Source organism: Dendropsophus ebraccatus, chromosome 8 (assembly GCF_027789765.1).
Source record: "Dendropsophus ebraccatus isolate aDenEbr1 chromosome 8, aDenEbr1.pat, whole genome shotgun sequence".
NCBI classification, from domain to species: domain Eukaryota; kingdom Metazoa; phylum Chordata; class Amphibia; order Anura; family Hylidae; genus Dendropsophus; species Dendropsophus ebraccatus.
The window spans coordinates 83,481,768-83,499,019 of NC_091461.1; the positions used below are offsets into that span (position 1 = coordinate 83,481,768).

At 44.7% G+C, this 17,252-nt stretch overlaps 1 protein-coding gene across 1 annotated transcript in view; it reads right to left on the reverse strand.

Moving 5' to 3' along the window:
- The window catches only part of ACY3 (aminoacylase 3), a 43,175-nt gene extending 26,632 nt beyond the window's left edge, over positions 1-16,543 (reverse strand). Inside the window, exons 1-3 of the mRNA XM_069979242.1 lie at positions 16,473-16,543; positions 16,139-16,372; positions 4,374-4,569 (exon numbers count right to left, since the gene is read on the reverse strand). Coding sequence (XP_069835343.1) covers positions 4,374-4,569; positions 16,139-16,371 — 429 coding nt within the window. The 5' untranslated portion in view covers position 16,372; positions 16,473-16,543. The remainder of the gene's footprint in view (positions 1-4,373; positions 4,570-16,138; positions 16,373-16,472) is intronic.
- Positions 16,544-17,252: the final 709 nt, after the last annotated feature.

Genomic DNA, 17,252 nt, shown 5'->3' on the forward strand with positions numbered 1-17,252 from the left:
TAACTACAATACTAGGGGCATCCTGGCAGTGGAGAACTTAACTACAGTACTAAGAGCAGCCTGACAGTGGAGTGGGATAACAACCCCCAACCCCCCCCCCCCCACCACCACCACCACCACCCCCAGGATACCCCTAGTATTGTAGTTAACCCCTCCACTGCCAGTGTGGTGAAATTGAATAAAAAAAGACAATTTTTTATTTTATTTTATTTGGGGGGGGGGGGGGTAGTACACCATTTGCCATAGGGTAAAACTGACTTGTTATACTTGTTCCCCCAAAAATTTAAACCTTTTTTAAGAATATTATGTTACTTAAAATTGCTCTTTTACCATGCTTATAACGCTTTTATCCTTTGGTCTATGGGGCTGTGTGAGGTGTCACTTTTTGCGCCATGATCTGTACTTTCTATCGGTACCTTGATTGCGCATATGCGCATATTTAATGTGACCAAAAATGCACAAATGCGCATTTTTTGTCGCTTACGCTGTTTACCATGCAAGATCGGGAATGTGATAATTTAATAGTTCAGGCGATTATGAGCGCGGCGATACCAAATATGTTTTTTTTTTATTATTATTTATAAAATGGGGAAAGGGGGGTGATTCAAACTTTTATTAGGGGAGGGGATTTTTTATTAATAAAAAAAACATTTATTTACTTTTTTACACACACACACAAGAAGCCCCCCTGGGCAATCCCCCCCGCTAGACCACCAGGGAAGAGGGCCAGTATGTCAATTTTGAAAGCTGCATCTAAATACTTAATTAGTGGGCACGGCAATCGGACCGTGCCCGCTAATAGCCTCGGTCCCGGGCTGCATATAGCACCCAGGATTGCGCCAGTTCAGAGCGACCCCCCTCTGAACGCCCTTAGTAGCACCAGGACGTTCAGTAACATCCTGGTGCAGCTATGGGTTAAGTACTTTGTGGGTGCTCTTTACTGATTCAGCTAGTGTACAGTATATGATTGGGAATTGCAGATAGGAGCTAGACTACCAAGTCCAGGTTCTGCCAGCGATTCACAATTGCATATGCTAGCTGTGGTGGATAAGAGCAGATATCGCTGTAGTGGATAAGAGCAGATTCTCACATTGCGTTATTAACACAATAACAATGTGAGAGCACACCCTGATACTCACCCCTCCTCGCTCCTGTCTCTAGGCCTGACATCTTCCTCAAGTGACCATCACATGCACAACAGAGGAGGATGCCTTAGGAGCGAGGATGGGTACATGCTAAATCCTTTAACAGTAAGCAGCCATTTGTATAGATTGCTGAAGTTTCTTTTTGGAGGAAAAAAATAGGGGGACCCCAACAAAACTGTCGCAGAGGGCCTCCACTAACCTTAATCCGGCCCTGATCACAGCTAATAAAAGGATGGAAAGCTGGTCACAACAATTTGAGAGTTTAATGACGACCACATTCATTCATCAGCTGCAATGTGATGTCATGCAGTCACTTCAACATGACGATTTTTTGGCACAATGTGTCCATTGTAGCCATTGCCTTTAAGATGCTGTACAGGAATATGTTTTTGTTTTTAAAAATTGCCTTGAGTGCTGCACAAATAAAAAATAAACCATACTTCTGCCCCAATCCCCCGCCACTGGTGTCCCAACAGCTACTAGTGCTCTCTGCTTCTACCTGCTTCTGAGGATGTGCCAATCCTCCAGGAAATGCCCACTCTGTCAACCACTGGTTGTGGTGAGAGACCACGATGGTAAGTGACTCACAACGTTTGGATTCCTCAAAAAAAACTAAAATTACATGCGGTAATTGTTTTTCTTTGAGCCCATGACAGCACCAATGGAGAGCCTCCACCTCCTTCTCATCAGACAGAAAACAGTCACCAGGAATTTTACATAAATAGGCCGGACTTCCCATCATCCCCACTCGTCAACAAAAATTCAGTACAAAAAAGCACAGTCTACTACCTAGTAGGACTCACTATATTAGGGCTTTCTAATCAATTTAGACAAGAGCTAACTTTTAACTCAGGCTAACAAAAAAAATTTTTATTTTTTTTTTTATAAAATTTTGTAATTTTTTTATATGTTATTTATCACAAAAATGGGCAACTATATAAACAACTTTGTGTAAATCCCTATTTACAAATATACAATCTATAGGGTGGGTATTAGGTGGGCTCTGTCATGGGCTCAAAGAAAAACAATTACCGTACATAATTTTAGTTTTCCCTTTTCACCCTATCACCCTAGCACCCATGGAGAATAGAATAGTCTATTTTAGTGAGGGACCACTGCCTGCAGAACTTTTCTGTAAAATGCTAAGTCCTCTGTAGCGGTTAGAAGCAATCTATAGTGCTTAAAGGACAACTCCCACAAAAATTTTTTTTTGCTCATTTAACACACATTACAAAGTTATATAACTTTGTAATGTGGTTAAATACCCGGCCTGGCCCCCTTCCCCCACTTTCGGACCCCCAACCCCCCGCCCGGAAGTTAAAGAATATATACATTACCTATTACGATCGTCACGGTCCTCTTCTCCCGGGCGGCATCTGGTGACGACGACGTCAGAGCCGGGGGGCGGTCCGGGTCTTCTTCCTCCTCGGCGTCTTCATGCAAAGTGAATGGGGATGAAAAGGCTGCTGGTGCACATGCGCACCAGCAACCTTTTCATTGGCTGGAGCGCATCACATGGCTTCCAGCTTGCTCAGCCCTGATTGGCTGAGCTTGCTGGAAGCCATGTGATGCGCTCCAGCCAATGAAAAGGCTGCCGGTGCGCAAGCGCACTGGCAGCCTTTTCCATCCCCTGGAACCGGAAGTCGGAGACATCGCTGGATGGCGGACGGCGGCAACGGAGAGGCGGACGGCGGGCGAATCGAGTGGCGATCGTCACCGGAGAGATGGTGAGTATGGTGTCTGTGTGTGTCTGTGTTTTTTTTTTTTTGGGGGTCCCACGGGAGTTGTCCTTTAATGAATTTATGCGGAGAACTCCACGTGGCTGCCCTACAGATTTGGTCTATAGTGTCCGAGGCCCTCTCAGCCCATGAGGCTGCTACGGATCTGGTGGAGTGGGCCCCAAACCCATTAGGTACAGGAAGGTTTGAAGAAGAATAGGCTAAGGTAATACAATCTTTAATCCACCTCGCTAAAGTAAACAGCGTCTGACATCTAGCCGATGAAATCTTTCCTCACCCTCATTTCTAGGCTCTGAACAGAAGGACTGAACTGAACTGAGAACGGTGGGAATCTGTTGCCACTTTAGGGAGGAAAGTAGGATCGATAGATAGAATGACTCTGTCCTGAAGAATAGACATGTATGGGGCATTTATTGAGAAGGCAGAGATTTCTCCCACTCTTCTGGCAGAGGTGACCGCCAGGAGGAAGGACAACTTTAGGGTAAGGATCTTATCAGAAGTCTCCTCTAAGGGCTCAAATGGAGGGAGAGTCAGGGCATTTAGAACTATATTTAAATCCCATGGGAGTCTTGATTTTAAAGTGGGACATAGCCTGGAAACTGCTCTAACAAACCGTTTTATCCAAGGGTGATCTGCTATCTTGTAATCATATAAAGCACTAAGGGCAGAAATCTGAACCTTTAGAGTACTGGGCCTAAGATTCTTATTAAGCCCTTCCTGCAAGAATTCCAGAATCTTGGGAATGTCAGGAGGTTCTAAGAGATTGACTGGAGATGCTAGGAACCTACAAAAGGCTTTCCAGGTACGCAAATAAATTTGAGACATAACCATTTTTCTACTGGCCAGAAGTGTGGAAATGACAGACTCTGATAAACCTCGTTCTAACATAAGTGCCCTTTCAATAGCCAGGCCGTCAGGTGCAGACTGGTACAGTGAGGATGAAACACTGGGCCCCGAGAAAGAAGGTCTGGGAGATCCGGAACAACCTACAGTCTGGCTACTGAGAGCTTCTGGAGCCAGGTAAACCATACCCTTTTGGGTCAAAAGGGTGCCAGGAGGATAACAGTAGCCCTGTCTTCCCTTATCTTCCTGAGAACTCTCCCTTCCGGACCGACGGAGGAGACAGAGGGGGAACTGCCCGGAGCTACACGGGGGAGCCGGACCACAGACCACCATGTATGGACCATGTAAGGACCACTATGTAAGGACTTACGCCAGCAGGATCACCCCGAATTACTAGTAATGTGATTCCCTGAGGATCCTCAGCTCTTTTTCAAGAAAAAAATCCTGGTAACCTGCAGCAGTGAATACCGCCACCTCCTGCTGGCCAGACAGGAAACCGAACCACTATTTATGGAAAATTCCTGGTGACTGTTTGCTGTCTGATGAGGAGGTGGACGCTCTCCATGGGTGCTGTCATAGGGTGAAAAGGGAATAATACCATCTTAACCCATTTTAATGTATAGCTCGATAATATTGCTACATGTACCTGTATGTAGTGGCATGCATGCAACTCCAGGTGCTTGTGAGTCCCACTGATGATCAGGCAGACGCCCATGTTACATGTGGTGTTATGTAAATCTAGTATCAAGTCATAGGCATTTAGGCTTCCTCTTGGACCAAACACCCGATTAATCTCTCTGGCTCTTTTTACTTCATATGGCTCATCTTCTGACTCTGAGGAACTAGAAAAGGGAATTCTTAGTTTGGATAAAAGAACTGTAAAGCAATCTATTGTATTGACACCAATTATATACCAATTTGCACACATATACAACAGGTAATTGTAAAAATGCAGAAATGTCCTCCGGCTCCAAAATAAGTAAAAATGAGAAAGTCTTTATTGCGAACAAATACAAATAAAAGTAAAAAAAACATTGATGTTCAAGGAAAAACTGGTGACGCGTTTCGGACTATGCGTCCTTACTCATGGCTAGGGTAACAAGGTATGAGCAACATGTTATATAGTATATGCACAAGTGCAGCAAATTAGCACCATCACGTGACATCAGAAGGGGGAGAGACAAGGCAAGTCCCTAGCCAATGTTTTATCGCCCAGTGTCTTGGAGGTTCCTTCACCTTGCACCTGGTTAGCCACACAGTTTGTTTGTTTTTTGCATGTGGACAAACCAGTTGTCTCATCTGCATATATTCTCCTACATGCAAATTTTTTGTGTCATGTGCTTCTGGACAGAAATTTAACATCAATACATGCATCAATTGTAACACAACCTATGTGATTTATCTTGCAGAATGCACGCTTTCTTCTCTACAGTATGTTGGATGCACTACCACAAAACTAAAAAAAGAGGTTGGCTGAACATATCTCAGATGCTACTGCTGCGTCCAGACCCATCTTCAGCAGAAATCTCTCTGGCCTATCTCACCATTTTGCCGAATGCCATCAAGGAAGTATGTCATCTCTAGGCATATGCGGCATAGAGTCAACAAGCCTAAGCGAGGGGTGGACTGGGCCTACCAGCTACATCTGAGAGAGGCTCATTGGATTTTACTTCTAGACACTAGAGGGGACAAGGCGAAAATGCCTTTCGTTAGACGCAGATGGGGCTGATTGGCGTAAAAATATTCGCAAAGGGTATTTTTGCGAATATTTTTTTTCAGCATCAGCCCCATTTGCTCCACCTTTGCCAGTGGGGCGGAGAGGGGGCTTTACGGGGGGCGCAGCCTCTGCGGGCGCCGCATTTATTATTTTTGCGGAGGAAAAATTATACTGAAACCTATGCCAGCTCGGAGCTGGCGTAGGTTTCAAAATTTTCGCACGGACGGGCTCCGTGCGCTCTGGATTTTTGTAGAGGCAATGCGTCTCTACATAAATCCCCTGAGCTCCAGAGCTGCGGGGACATTTGTAAGCCCGGCGTAAAAAATGCTGGACTTCATAAATGATCTCCACGAGGCCTCAACTATAAAAATGATTTGACATACATATACTGATATTTATTATATTGTATCTTTGTATATTTTGCACTTTTTGTACTTTTTGCATGCTTAATATTTATAATTGTCCGTATCCGCATCTCTAGATAACATTTTATTGGGGGATGGGTATGTCTCTCCCCCTTCTGATGTCACGTGATGGTGCTAATTTGTTGCACTTGTGCAAATGCTAAGCCCTGGCCCCTAGGGGCCACTCCGCAGTATAGATGGTGCTAACAGGCAGGAACCGGGGCAGCTGTAGGATATAGGGTTGTCACGGTGTAGGCACGAGGGTGATACAGCTGGAAACCGGGTTCTTGACCATGCGGGAATACTGGGCATGCGATTCCTCATTGTCCTTAGTCAGGGCACCAATTATCACACCAATGCCAAGGTTCAGAAACAACGGTAGTTGTATATTTATTGTAACGGTGGTAACTAGTAGCAACAGTCTCTCCGGATGCAACCGGGAATAAGGCAAACTTGAATAAAGCAGAGTAAATGGGTGATGCTGCAATAGGCTGTGAGAGTAGCGTGCTGAATGATGGGAGTAGTAGTGAAACTGAAGTTGAGATGCTGGCTGGAATGAGACTTGAATGAAATACTTGCTGTTGATGATTAGAGAAGATGATGATGAGAGGAACTGAAGAATGACTGAAGAATCGACACCCAGATGAGAATCTTGAGACTTGAGACAGGAACACAGCCAGTGGACTGGAGCAGCAGAGCACACGCAGGCCTCTCTCTTAGCAGGGAGAGAGGACAAACACACAACCTATTCCCTATGGGATAGGAGATAGACTGAGGCTGATAGACTGAGATAGACTTACCATGGAAGCAGGGCACAGTCACGTGACATCCAGCCATTGCATCATCACACCATTAGGCATATACAGAGAAATATACGTGAGAAGTACCATACTTAAACACTGGGGGGCGACATAATCCCATTAGACACCGATAACTGAATATACATGCAATAAATGAATGAAATAGCAGACCTGAACACTGCAGGGGTGACACAATACACGCAGTTTGCAGTGGACCATAGCTTTCCAGAACAGAACTGGTTATTGTAAAAGTATGAGCATGAGAAGGGTTGTTCTGGGACGCTGCATACCTCCCTACTAGAAATGAGCCGACCTCGGCGAACCACAAGTTGAGGTAGATGTGGCCGAATGAACATAGAGGACCAGGACAACAAGACAAGAGGAAGAAATGTTAGTGTGGGTGAATATGTAGATGTGTGTTTCCCTCGCTCAAGGCACAGGTGACAAAGTGAAACTAAGAAGAGAGAGAACCCTGGTGGCAGGACTTCACCTAGGGGTGCCTAACGTACTCTGGTTACAGGTAGTTAGTGCGTGGACCATCTGACATGGAAGCCAGGACAACTTAACTGCTAGCGGGGGACCCTCAATATTCCAGCCAGTTAGACAGTAGGTTTTCAATATAAAGTGTTACCCTACTGGGAAAAGAGAACTGTGAAGACCTGTGTACTGCCTTGGGTGTGTGTGTGTGAAGTGTCTTGGACACCTGGAAGAGAAAGAATAAAATAACAAAAGCAAGCATACATTTGGCCCACCATACATACCAGTCAATCACGCGACACAATTACTCAATAGGCCGAACACACGAAAAGGCATCCAAGGTGCAATATGTATGAACAAATGGAAAGGTTAAGTATGACTATGTGTAGCAACTACGGTGTGTAGGGACAAGACAGAGGTGAACAGACACTGGGAACAAAAGGAAGGGAAATACAACAGACAACAAATACTGCGAGGTCTGGAGGAGGATTGGCTCACATAACTCTGAAGACATCTGAAAAAAACTGGCTCCAATAATCTTTCCAGCTGTAGATATAATAATACTATGCATGGAGAAAATAGAAGATCCTTCTGAAAAATACACTCTTTAGAAAATACTCCTTTAGAAAATACACTTTCTCTGAGGCTATAGATATATACTGACTTCTTACTCAGAGGAGGAGGAAACTGTCTGACTCTGACATGAGAATATGCACTGTGAGAAGAAATACTTTTCAAAAGACACACTTTACTCTGAGACTATCTAAATGACTTTTCTGCTCACTCAGAGGTAGGAAAATATACATATATATGACTCTGACATGAAAATAGACTTTTGACTACTGAAGTGCAATACTGAAGTGCAATAATAAACCTCTGACAATTACATAATCATGAAAAGTGCTTTAGGAAGAACTGGACAAGTGTCTCTGTGTGGTAGAGTCTCTTTAGGCAATATACACCATCGTCCATGTAAAGGCTCTGGGACAGGCACTAGAGAACAGTTTGGTCAATGAGTGTCCATCAGCACATAGCTAGATGATAATAAGGAAACTTGGTCAGGAGGACCAGGCACAAACCTTGAACGTTGCATAGGAATTCTTAATCACACAGGAACAACAACAAAACAGGAACAGTTTAGGGACTTTGGTCTCTATAGCGAATTATGGTGAAGAGGCAGGAGGAACCTCATAAGGCCCCTTCTCCTTCTTCTGCTTTTTCTTCTCCCACGGATAATAGAAGCGTGGAGGGACTGGAGCAGAAGCATCGCTGGATGCAGTGGTGACCACAATGCTGGGGGTCACAGTAGTCATAATTGAAATGACAGTGGCCACATTACAGGTGACGGTAGTAGAAGCGTTGGTGGCTTTAGCCACGGCTGTGGAAGAGGCAGTGTTAGCTGCTGGGGACTGCCCTGCTGTAGTGGGAGCTGCAGGTGCCGCAGTGGGCATGGCGGTCGCAGCTTTAGTGGCAGGCGGCAGGGCAGCGAGGGCCTGCTGAATGTCCTTGATCAGCTGCATAATCTTAGGCCGACGCCCGAGCGTCCATTGCGGCAGGGGCGGCGAATCACGCCCTGGAGGCCGCCACAGACCCGGGGACACTGGAGCCTTGGCCGAGTCCTTTACTTTGAGGCCCGGGACGGGGAACAAGAAAGTCTGGTTACTTACGTACGGATCGCCCTCCAGTGACATGGATCCTCCGGTAGAGAAGGCCGAGTCGGAGGCACTGGAATGGTCCGGTTTCAGCGAGATGCTGGCACCAGACGTGGATTCTCCGCCTTGAGTAGCGGAGGCCGGAGTGGAGGCCCGGCTGTGACTTTCGTCGTCCGACGGGGCAGCGCCCCAGCTGGTGTCGCCTTAGGATGGGAGCGGTGCTAGCAGGCGGGCAGGATTGCTTTCTGGCAGCTCCGGTATCACCAGCAGGCAAACGTTTCTCATGGGCCGCCATCTTGTGGCGCACTGGCGTAGTCTTGAGGACCTGGGAGGAGGCGGAGCGCAGAGGCTGAAATTCCGGCCCAGTAGCCTGCCCAGCAACAGTGACGTCATCTGGCGCAGGCAGCCAATCAGGAGCAGTCAATGCAAAGTCTATGGCGCCGGGCGATTCCCGCGCTTTGGCAATATGGCGGTTAACCCCTTCCTGTCCGGGGTATGGCGCAGTTAGAAACTGAAGAAGACAGCGGCCATCTTGTGTACAGTCTAGGGCCCTGAGCGCCTCGATTACCCCCATGGTGATATGGCAAAGTCTCTTTGGGGTTGCGGCACACTCTTGGGGACACACAATGCGATCGTAATCCTGTTCGTGACGCCAAAATGCTAAGCCCTGGCCCCTAGGGGCCACTCCGCAGTATAGATGGTGCTAACAGGCAGGAACCGAGGCAGCTGTAGGATATAGGGTTGTCACGGTGTAGGCACGAGGGTGATACAGCTGGAAACCGGGTTCCTGACCATGCGGGAATACTGGGCATGCGATTCCTCATTGTCCTTAGTCAGGGCACCAATTATCACACCAATGCCAAGGTTCAGAAACAACGGTAGTTGTATATTTATTGTAACGGTGGTAACTAGTAGCAACAGTCTCTCCGGATGCAACCGGGAATAAGGCAAACTTGAATAAAGCAGAGTAAATAGGTGATGCTGCAATAGGCTGTGAGAGTAGCGTGCTGAATGATGGGAGTAGTAGTGAAACTGAAGTTGAGATGCTGGGTGGAATGAGACTTGAATGAAATACTTGCTGTTGATGATTAGAGAAGATGATGATGAGAGGAACTGAAGAATGACTGAAGAATCGACACCCAGATGAGAATCTTGAGACTTGAGACAGGAACACAGCCAGTGGACTGGAGCAGCAGAGCACACGCAGGCCTCTCTCTTAGCAGGGAGAGAGGACAAACACACAACCTATTCCCTATGGGATAGGAGATAGACTGAGGCAGAACAGGAAGTCACATGGTAACCCCAGCCAAAAGCTCGATAACCATTGGTGTTACCATGAAAGCAGGGCACAGTCACGTGACATCCAGCCATTGCATCATCACACCATTAGGCATATACAGAGAAATATACATGAGAAGTACCATACTTAAACACTGGGAGGGCGACATAATCCCATTAGACACTGATACCTGAATATACATGCAATAAATGAATGAAATAGCAGACCTGAACACTGCAGGGGTGACACAATACACACAGTTTGCAGTGGACCATAGCTTTCCAGAACAGAACTGGTTATAATAAAAGTATGAGCATGAGAAGGGCTGTTCTGGGACACTGCACATATACCATATAACATGTTGCTCATACCTTGTTACCCTAGCCATGAGTAAGGACGCATAGTCTTGGTTTCCGTACAGTGTGGGGATGATTGACAGGCAGAGACTTGTTAGTGGGCTCTCTGCCTGTCAATCATCCCTGCACTGCGCACTGACAGGCAGAGAGCCATGGTATGCTCCGCGAGCTTCACAGTAGATCTACAGTATACTAATTGGTTCCCTTTAACTTTTAAATACCCACCTCCTTATGTCCCACAACACATTTATATATTTAGAGAATCTGAGTCTGTCGTGTAGCGGCCTCAGAAATCTGCTCCAGCTCTGAGGTGGTGCAGATTTTCATCATGATTTCTATCTACTTGCAAACATAAATCATGGGAAATTGGGCACAGGGGGAGGTTCCCGTCTGCCCATCAGGTGAACAGGGCGCACATTGGCAAAAAGTTACCCAGTTTAAAATGGGAGCTTGCTAGTGTTAGTGGCCACTCATGAGTCACTGATTACTATGAACAGAGGGGGGGGGGGACAAAGAAAGCCCATGCGTTACACTGTACCCATGACTGCTTCAGAAGTGTCATGAGCGTCCCACACCCCTGAAGAAGCCAAGGGCTACTTTACTGCCCCTGTTTAGTATTGTTTGTATTACCATTGTCTACAATAAAGTATTTTGGCTGAGCTTTTTGTGCATGTCCCTTTTTCTTTTTTTGAGCTGACAGCTTTAGGCTGGGTTCACACTATGTATATTTCAGGCTGTATTTGGTCCTCATGTCAGGTCCTCATAGCAACCAAAACCAGGAGTGGATTGAAAACCCAGAAAGGATCTGTTCACACAATGTTGAAATTGAGTGGATGGCCGCCATATAACGGTAAATAACTTCCATTATTTCAATATAACAGCCGTTGTTTTAAAATAACAGCAAATATTTGCCATTAAATGGCGGCCATCCACTCAATTACAACATTATGTGAACATAGCCTTTCTGTGTTTTCAATCCACTCCTTGTTTTGGTTGCTATACAGCCTCAAACATACAGCCTCAAATATACGTAGTGTGAACCCAGCCTTAGGGTGCGTTCACACGTACAGGATCTGCAGCAGATCAGCAGCAGAATTGATGGCGTAGATTTGAAGCTGCAGATTCAAAGCAAATCAATTCTGGGCCATCCAATCTGCTGTGGATCTGCTGCAGATTCAAATCTGCGCCATCAAATCTGCTGCAGATCCTGTACGTGTGAACGCGCCCTTAGCAGTCTCCTTACTGGAAATTAAGAGAATAAGATTAGATAGCATGGTTAAAAAAAGAGTAAAATGTTACAGCTTCCTGCATCAGTAAGGCTTTTATATAAGCACATACAATTGCCCTCACTGTGCACCGCAGGGATCTTATTGGAAGCCCCCCTTGCTGTGTTGTATTGTCCAGCACTTAGAACACCAATTCCAAGCAAGTGTAAATGCTTATATGACATAAAGCATGCTTGACTTGCATCAATCAAACAATATCCACAGATGGCAAATGCCAATGCCGAAACCGCATGGAAAACGCCACACATCATGGATGCATAGCCAAATGCAGTGCCAAATGCTCTGTAAACTGTTTATTCCTTGCAGCGCTTTTCAGCACTTACGTACAATACACACCATACAGTATAATATATAAAAGAGTGCAAATACCATAATCTATGGACTATAATGGGATCGAATATTGGGAATAATGGGATTGAATATTCGTTCGAATATTTGAATCTCGGTGCCTATTCGATTCGAAAGTTGAATATTTCACTACTCGCCAGGGGCGTAGCTAGGGGTTCAGCCTAGGGGGGGCGAGTGAGTCTGAGTGGGCCCCCAACCAACCTTACCCATAGGGAACCTCAGCAGGTGACAAGGCTTTCTGAATAATAAAGGGAATATTCTTCTACATTACTCATAGTGGATAAGGATAAAGAGCAGTGTAAGAGGCTTCTGTACATTTCACATATAGAACCACTAAAAAATTTAAAGTGCTTAAGATTAGAAAAATATAGCTGCCTTCTTCCACAGACAGCACCACTCTTGTCCTCAGTTTGTGTGTGGTATACGACTGAAATGAATAGTGCCAAGTTGTAATACCACACACAACCTAAGAGCAGGGGTGGCGCTGTTTTGGAAGAAAGCAACTATGTTTTTTTTTCTTAATTCTGGAGAACCCTTTTAACCAGATTATCTTTGCCTAAAAATAATAGTGGTATAGGTAATACGTTTTTAGACATTAAGGCTATGTTCACACTGCGTATGAGTCCGGCCGCATTTCGTACGCCGCCGTACATGTGCGGCTGAAACTACAGTTATGCTTCCCTAGCCTGTTTCGAAGCGATCTGAGGCAGGTCATTTACTTGGAAATCTTCGCCCAGCCCCGTAAACCACACAGAACCTTTTGGATCGAAAAATCAATTTGGCTGAAATAAGTACTTTGTACGGGACCGCATGGAAATCCACGGCCGTGAGTTTCAACATTTCCATCCTCAAACAATGGTCTTGTTCATTTTTCACGGCGCCGTATACGATCCGGCCGTAAGCTCATACGTAGTGTGCACTGTGCGGGCGTATATAGTAAACTTTAAAGCGAACGCATCAACCTTAAAACTACGTGCGTATATTCGCGGTTCAAACTACGGACGGATTCATACGCAGTGTGAACATAGCCTAAAAGGGGTGATCATACATGTACAATCCAAGATATGTGATGAGCTGCTAGATATCCATCTATCTATCTATTATCTATCACCTATCTATCTCCTATCTATCTATTAATCTATCACCTATCTATCTCCTATCTCTATCTATCTATCTATCTATCTATCTATCTATTATCTATCATCTATCTATCTATCTCCTATCTATCTATCACATTACAGGAGGAGATATAAGAGGACAATGATCACATGTCCTTCATGCACCAGCATCTTCTCCCGTTCTCAGCCCGCCCCCTAATGACATCACCACAGGTCCTTCATTCACAAGAATCCTCTCCAGTTCTCAGCCCCGCCCCCTTATAACATCACCACAGGTCCTTTCTCATCGCTCTTCAGGCTGTCTGCAAAAGAAATAGCTTTTGCAGACAGCATTAAGCCTCTGAGACCTCAGTGGGCCGATGCCAGTGTGGGCCCAGGAGCCACTGCCCCCATGCCCCCCCCCCTAATTTCGCTTATGCTACTCGCTCATCTCTATTACTGATGTAGGAAGCTGCAAAATTTTTCTTTACAGTGGCCAACCCCTTTTACGGGAAACTATCAGCAGGTTTGTGCAAACGGACCTGCTGATATATCCCTACAGCTACATACCCCATCTTTCCAGCTTCAGTCTTCTTTTCTTTCTCGTCCTGCCATTTTCAAGAACTTTAATAAAAAAAGAAATAGGTAAATGAGCCTGTTAGGAGGACTCGGACCCCCAGTGCACCATTCGGCCTTCCCGTCATGCCTACCTAAAGACCGGCTTGCTTATGCAAAATTTAATTTTCATGGGTAGGCATGACCAAAGGAGTCGTCAGGTGGGCCAAACTATGCACTGGGGGGCCGAGGAATGCTCCCAGTGCTCCTAACAAGCTTGAAATGGCAGGACCAACAAAGAAAAGAATACCGAAAAAGATGAGGTGGCACAAACCTGCTGATAATCAATGTTGCCCAGCCTCCTGTTAGCTTAGCTGTCAGCCAGTGTCTCTGATTGCAGACCAGTCCTCTGTAGGCAGGTTATGTCTAAAAGAAACACTCAGATATAGTTGAATCTCTGAACCCAAACGTGTTGGGGCTATGGTCTAGGGGTAACTCTCCTATCTAGAGACCTGTCAGCAGTTCATCCTTTGGTTCAAATCCCCTGATGGAAATGAAATATAGGTCTTTATTTTATTTTATTTTATTTTATTTTTTTCATTGTTCTATCATTTTTAAGGCTATTTTCACACACAGTATTTTTGCTCAGTATTTTGCAACCAAAACCAGTAGTGGAATGAAAACACAGAAAGGTTATGTTTACACACTGTTGAAATTGAGTGGATGGCCATCATTTATAGGTAAATAACAGCCATTATTTAAAAAACACGGCCGTTGTTTTAAATTAACAGCAATTATTTGCCTTTAAATGGTGGCCATCAACTCAATTTCAACAGGGATTTTAACCAAAGAATGACCTGCTGGCAGTTCTCTAGACAGGTGAGTTACCTCTAGACCACAGCTCTAACACATTTGGGGTCAGAGATTCAACTATATCTGAGTGTTTCTTTCAGACATAAACTGCCTACAGAGGACTGGTCTGCAATCAGAGACACTGACTGACAGCTAAACATGCTGGAGGCCAGGCAGTATTGATTATTCATGAAGAAGAAGGAGGAGGAAAGAGTGGTGAGACGTGCCAGAGTGTGGCACAAACAACTCCTCTTTGACACTTCACCATCCAGTGCACGGACAAATTACCAAAAGGTGGCATGGTCACAAGGGGACTGCCAGCTACAGTACACAATGTTAATTTGCTCTAAGAACTTGTTTAAGTCTGCTGTAAAGCCCTTCTCAGTTTTTTTTTTGCTGGGACACAGATTCTCATATTAAGGTTATGTTCCACAACGTCTTTTTAGGTGAAATAACATCTGTTGATTTTCAAATAACTGCCACAATTCTGCCGCAAATAATAATAATGATGACCATTATTTGCCGCCTTTACCTGAAAAGAAAGCCATCAGGCCAATGTGTGAGCATGGCCTAAAGAAAACTTGTTACGTTTTTGTCCAGATGAAGGGACTTAAATAAGTTAATCATATCTCCCCTAAACATCAATTCTAAAGATTAAAAAATTATTTTAATCTTCCCTCATAATTCAAGGGAAACTAGCAGCAGATTAGAAGCATCTGTCCCTATACTGCATGGGGCACTGAAGATTAAGGCAATTTTCTTACCTTGATCATCGGTGCTGTTTTTGAAAACTTTGTAGTATATTAGATATGTTAATGAGGTGGTTTAGTGCCCTGGGGGTGGGACTACCACCTACAGTGCTCCGATCCGCCCCAGCTGGCCGGCCCTTCTAATGAATATTGGGAACGGTGCTCTGCAGTGTCATCACACTGGCACTGCAGAGCGTCGCATAAATATTCATAAGAAGAGGTGGGCCGACTGGGGTGGATCTGTGCTCTGAGGGCGCTAGTCTCACCCCCAGGTCACCAAACCACCTCATTAGCATATGGATTAAATTACAAACTACACAGAAACAGTGCCAAGAGTAAAGGTAAGAAACCTACATCCTCACCATTCCGTGCTCTATGGGGACATATCAGCAGGTTTTAATAAAATTTAAAAACAAACAAACAAAAAAAAGGGACACAATCTGAGGTTAGTTGGTGGAAAGATCAGAAACAGCACAAGAGAATACTAACTTTACTGAAAGAGTAGTAGATGTTTGGAACCAACTTCCAAACATCTACAGAATTCAAACATGTCTGGGATAAACATATATTTATCCTCAGACAGTAAGAAAGAATTTACTAATAGGGCAGACTAGATGGACCAGGAGGGTTTTCTATGTTTCTAAATTCATTTTAAGCATTCTCATTATCACAGTCAGGTTTACAATGAAAGGTAATATATATAGCTAACACAGGTTTCCACCATTCACAATAACAGTAATATGCTGGTCTGTGGGTCCTGAGTCTCTCATCCCAATACATAGCAATTATTGACTAAAGCAAGTCTCAATTATCTTAAAGCTTCTAAACAGCCAACTTACAACAATATGTCCATGGTGAAGCAGCGGTTCAGATCCTTTTCATAGTATCTCATGCATTTCTCTGTTGCTTTTGGGTTGGCCAATAATGGAACAGCGGTGAAAGTCTCCCTCACTAGTTCAGTAGAGTCTCTGAGCCAGTGTCTTACGAGAGTGACTCCCGACATCTCATTACCATGTGTACCTCCCGCCACAGCCACAAGTTTGATAGGATTAATGGAAATGGCTTCAGACATGCTGAGAAAAAAAAGAAACATGGTTGGTGCATTTCTAGATCTTTTGTTTGGTGAATTATATCACAGCACAGCACAGAGAGAAGGTTTTGAAATTTACCTACATTTAGCTTCTCAGTATCTTTCACAGTTCACTCAGAAATTTCTGAACAAACTTTGTGGATTGAGGCTCAGTCTTTGTCTGTTTATATATTCTAAAAGTTAAACGCATGTTACCTATAAACCCTAGGAATGCTGACAGGGCCAAAGGTCATATGTAAATTTCCATACTCATCAGGGCTTGCAGCCCATCACACACGCACATGCTCATCACACAGGTCATGCTGTGACCTGACATTACACTGTTTGGCTCTTCATGTGCAAACAATGCCGCAGTCACATGAGCGCCGCGGCTGACTTATCACTATCAACACACTGCAGAATGGGAACAAAATGCTCATACCAAAATCTGCATTCACCTCTCACATTGGAGGACTAAAATGTAGGAGTTGGTATAATATTACTTCTAATTGCAAGTCACCAAGACATGTGAAGGAAGAAAGGCGGGTCCTAATTTGCACAACCCAGCAGTTATTCTGCAGGGGCTAGTGCCTTCTGCTGGTCATACTTGTAGGCCTACTTAAAGGACAAGTCCGGCGAAAATTTTTATTAAAGTATTGTATTCCCCCCAAAAGTTATACAAATCACCAATATACACTTATTACGGGAGATGCTTATAAAGTGCTTTTTTTTCCTGCACTTACTACTGCATCAAGGCTTCACAACCTGGATAAAATGGTGATATCACGACCCGACTCCCAGAGTGAGTCGAGTCGTGACATCACCATTTTATCCAGGAAGTGAAGCCTTGATGCAGTAGTAAGTGCAGGGTGAAAAGCACTTTA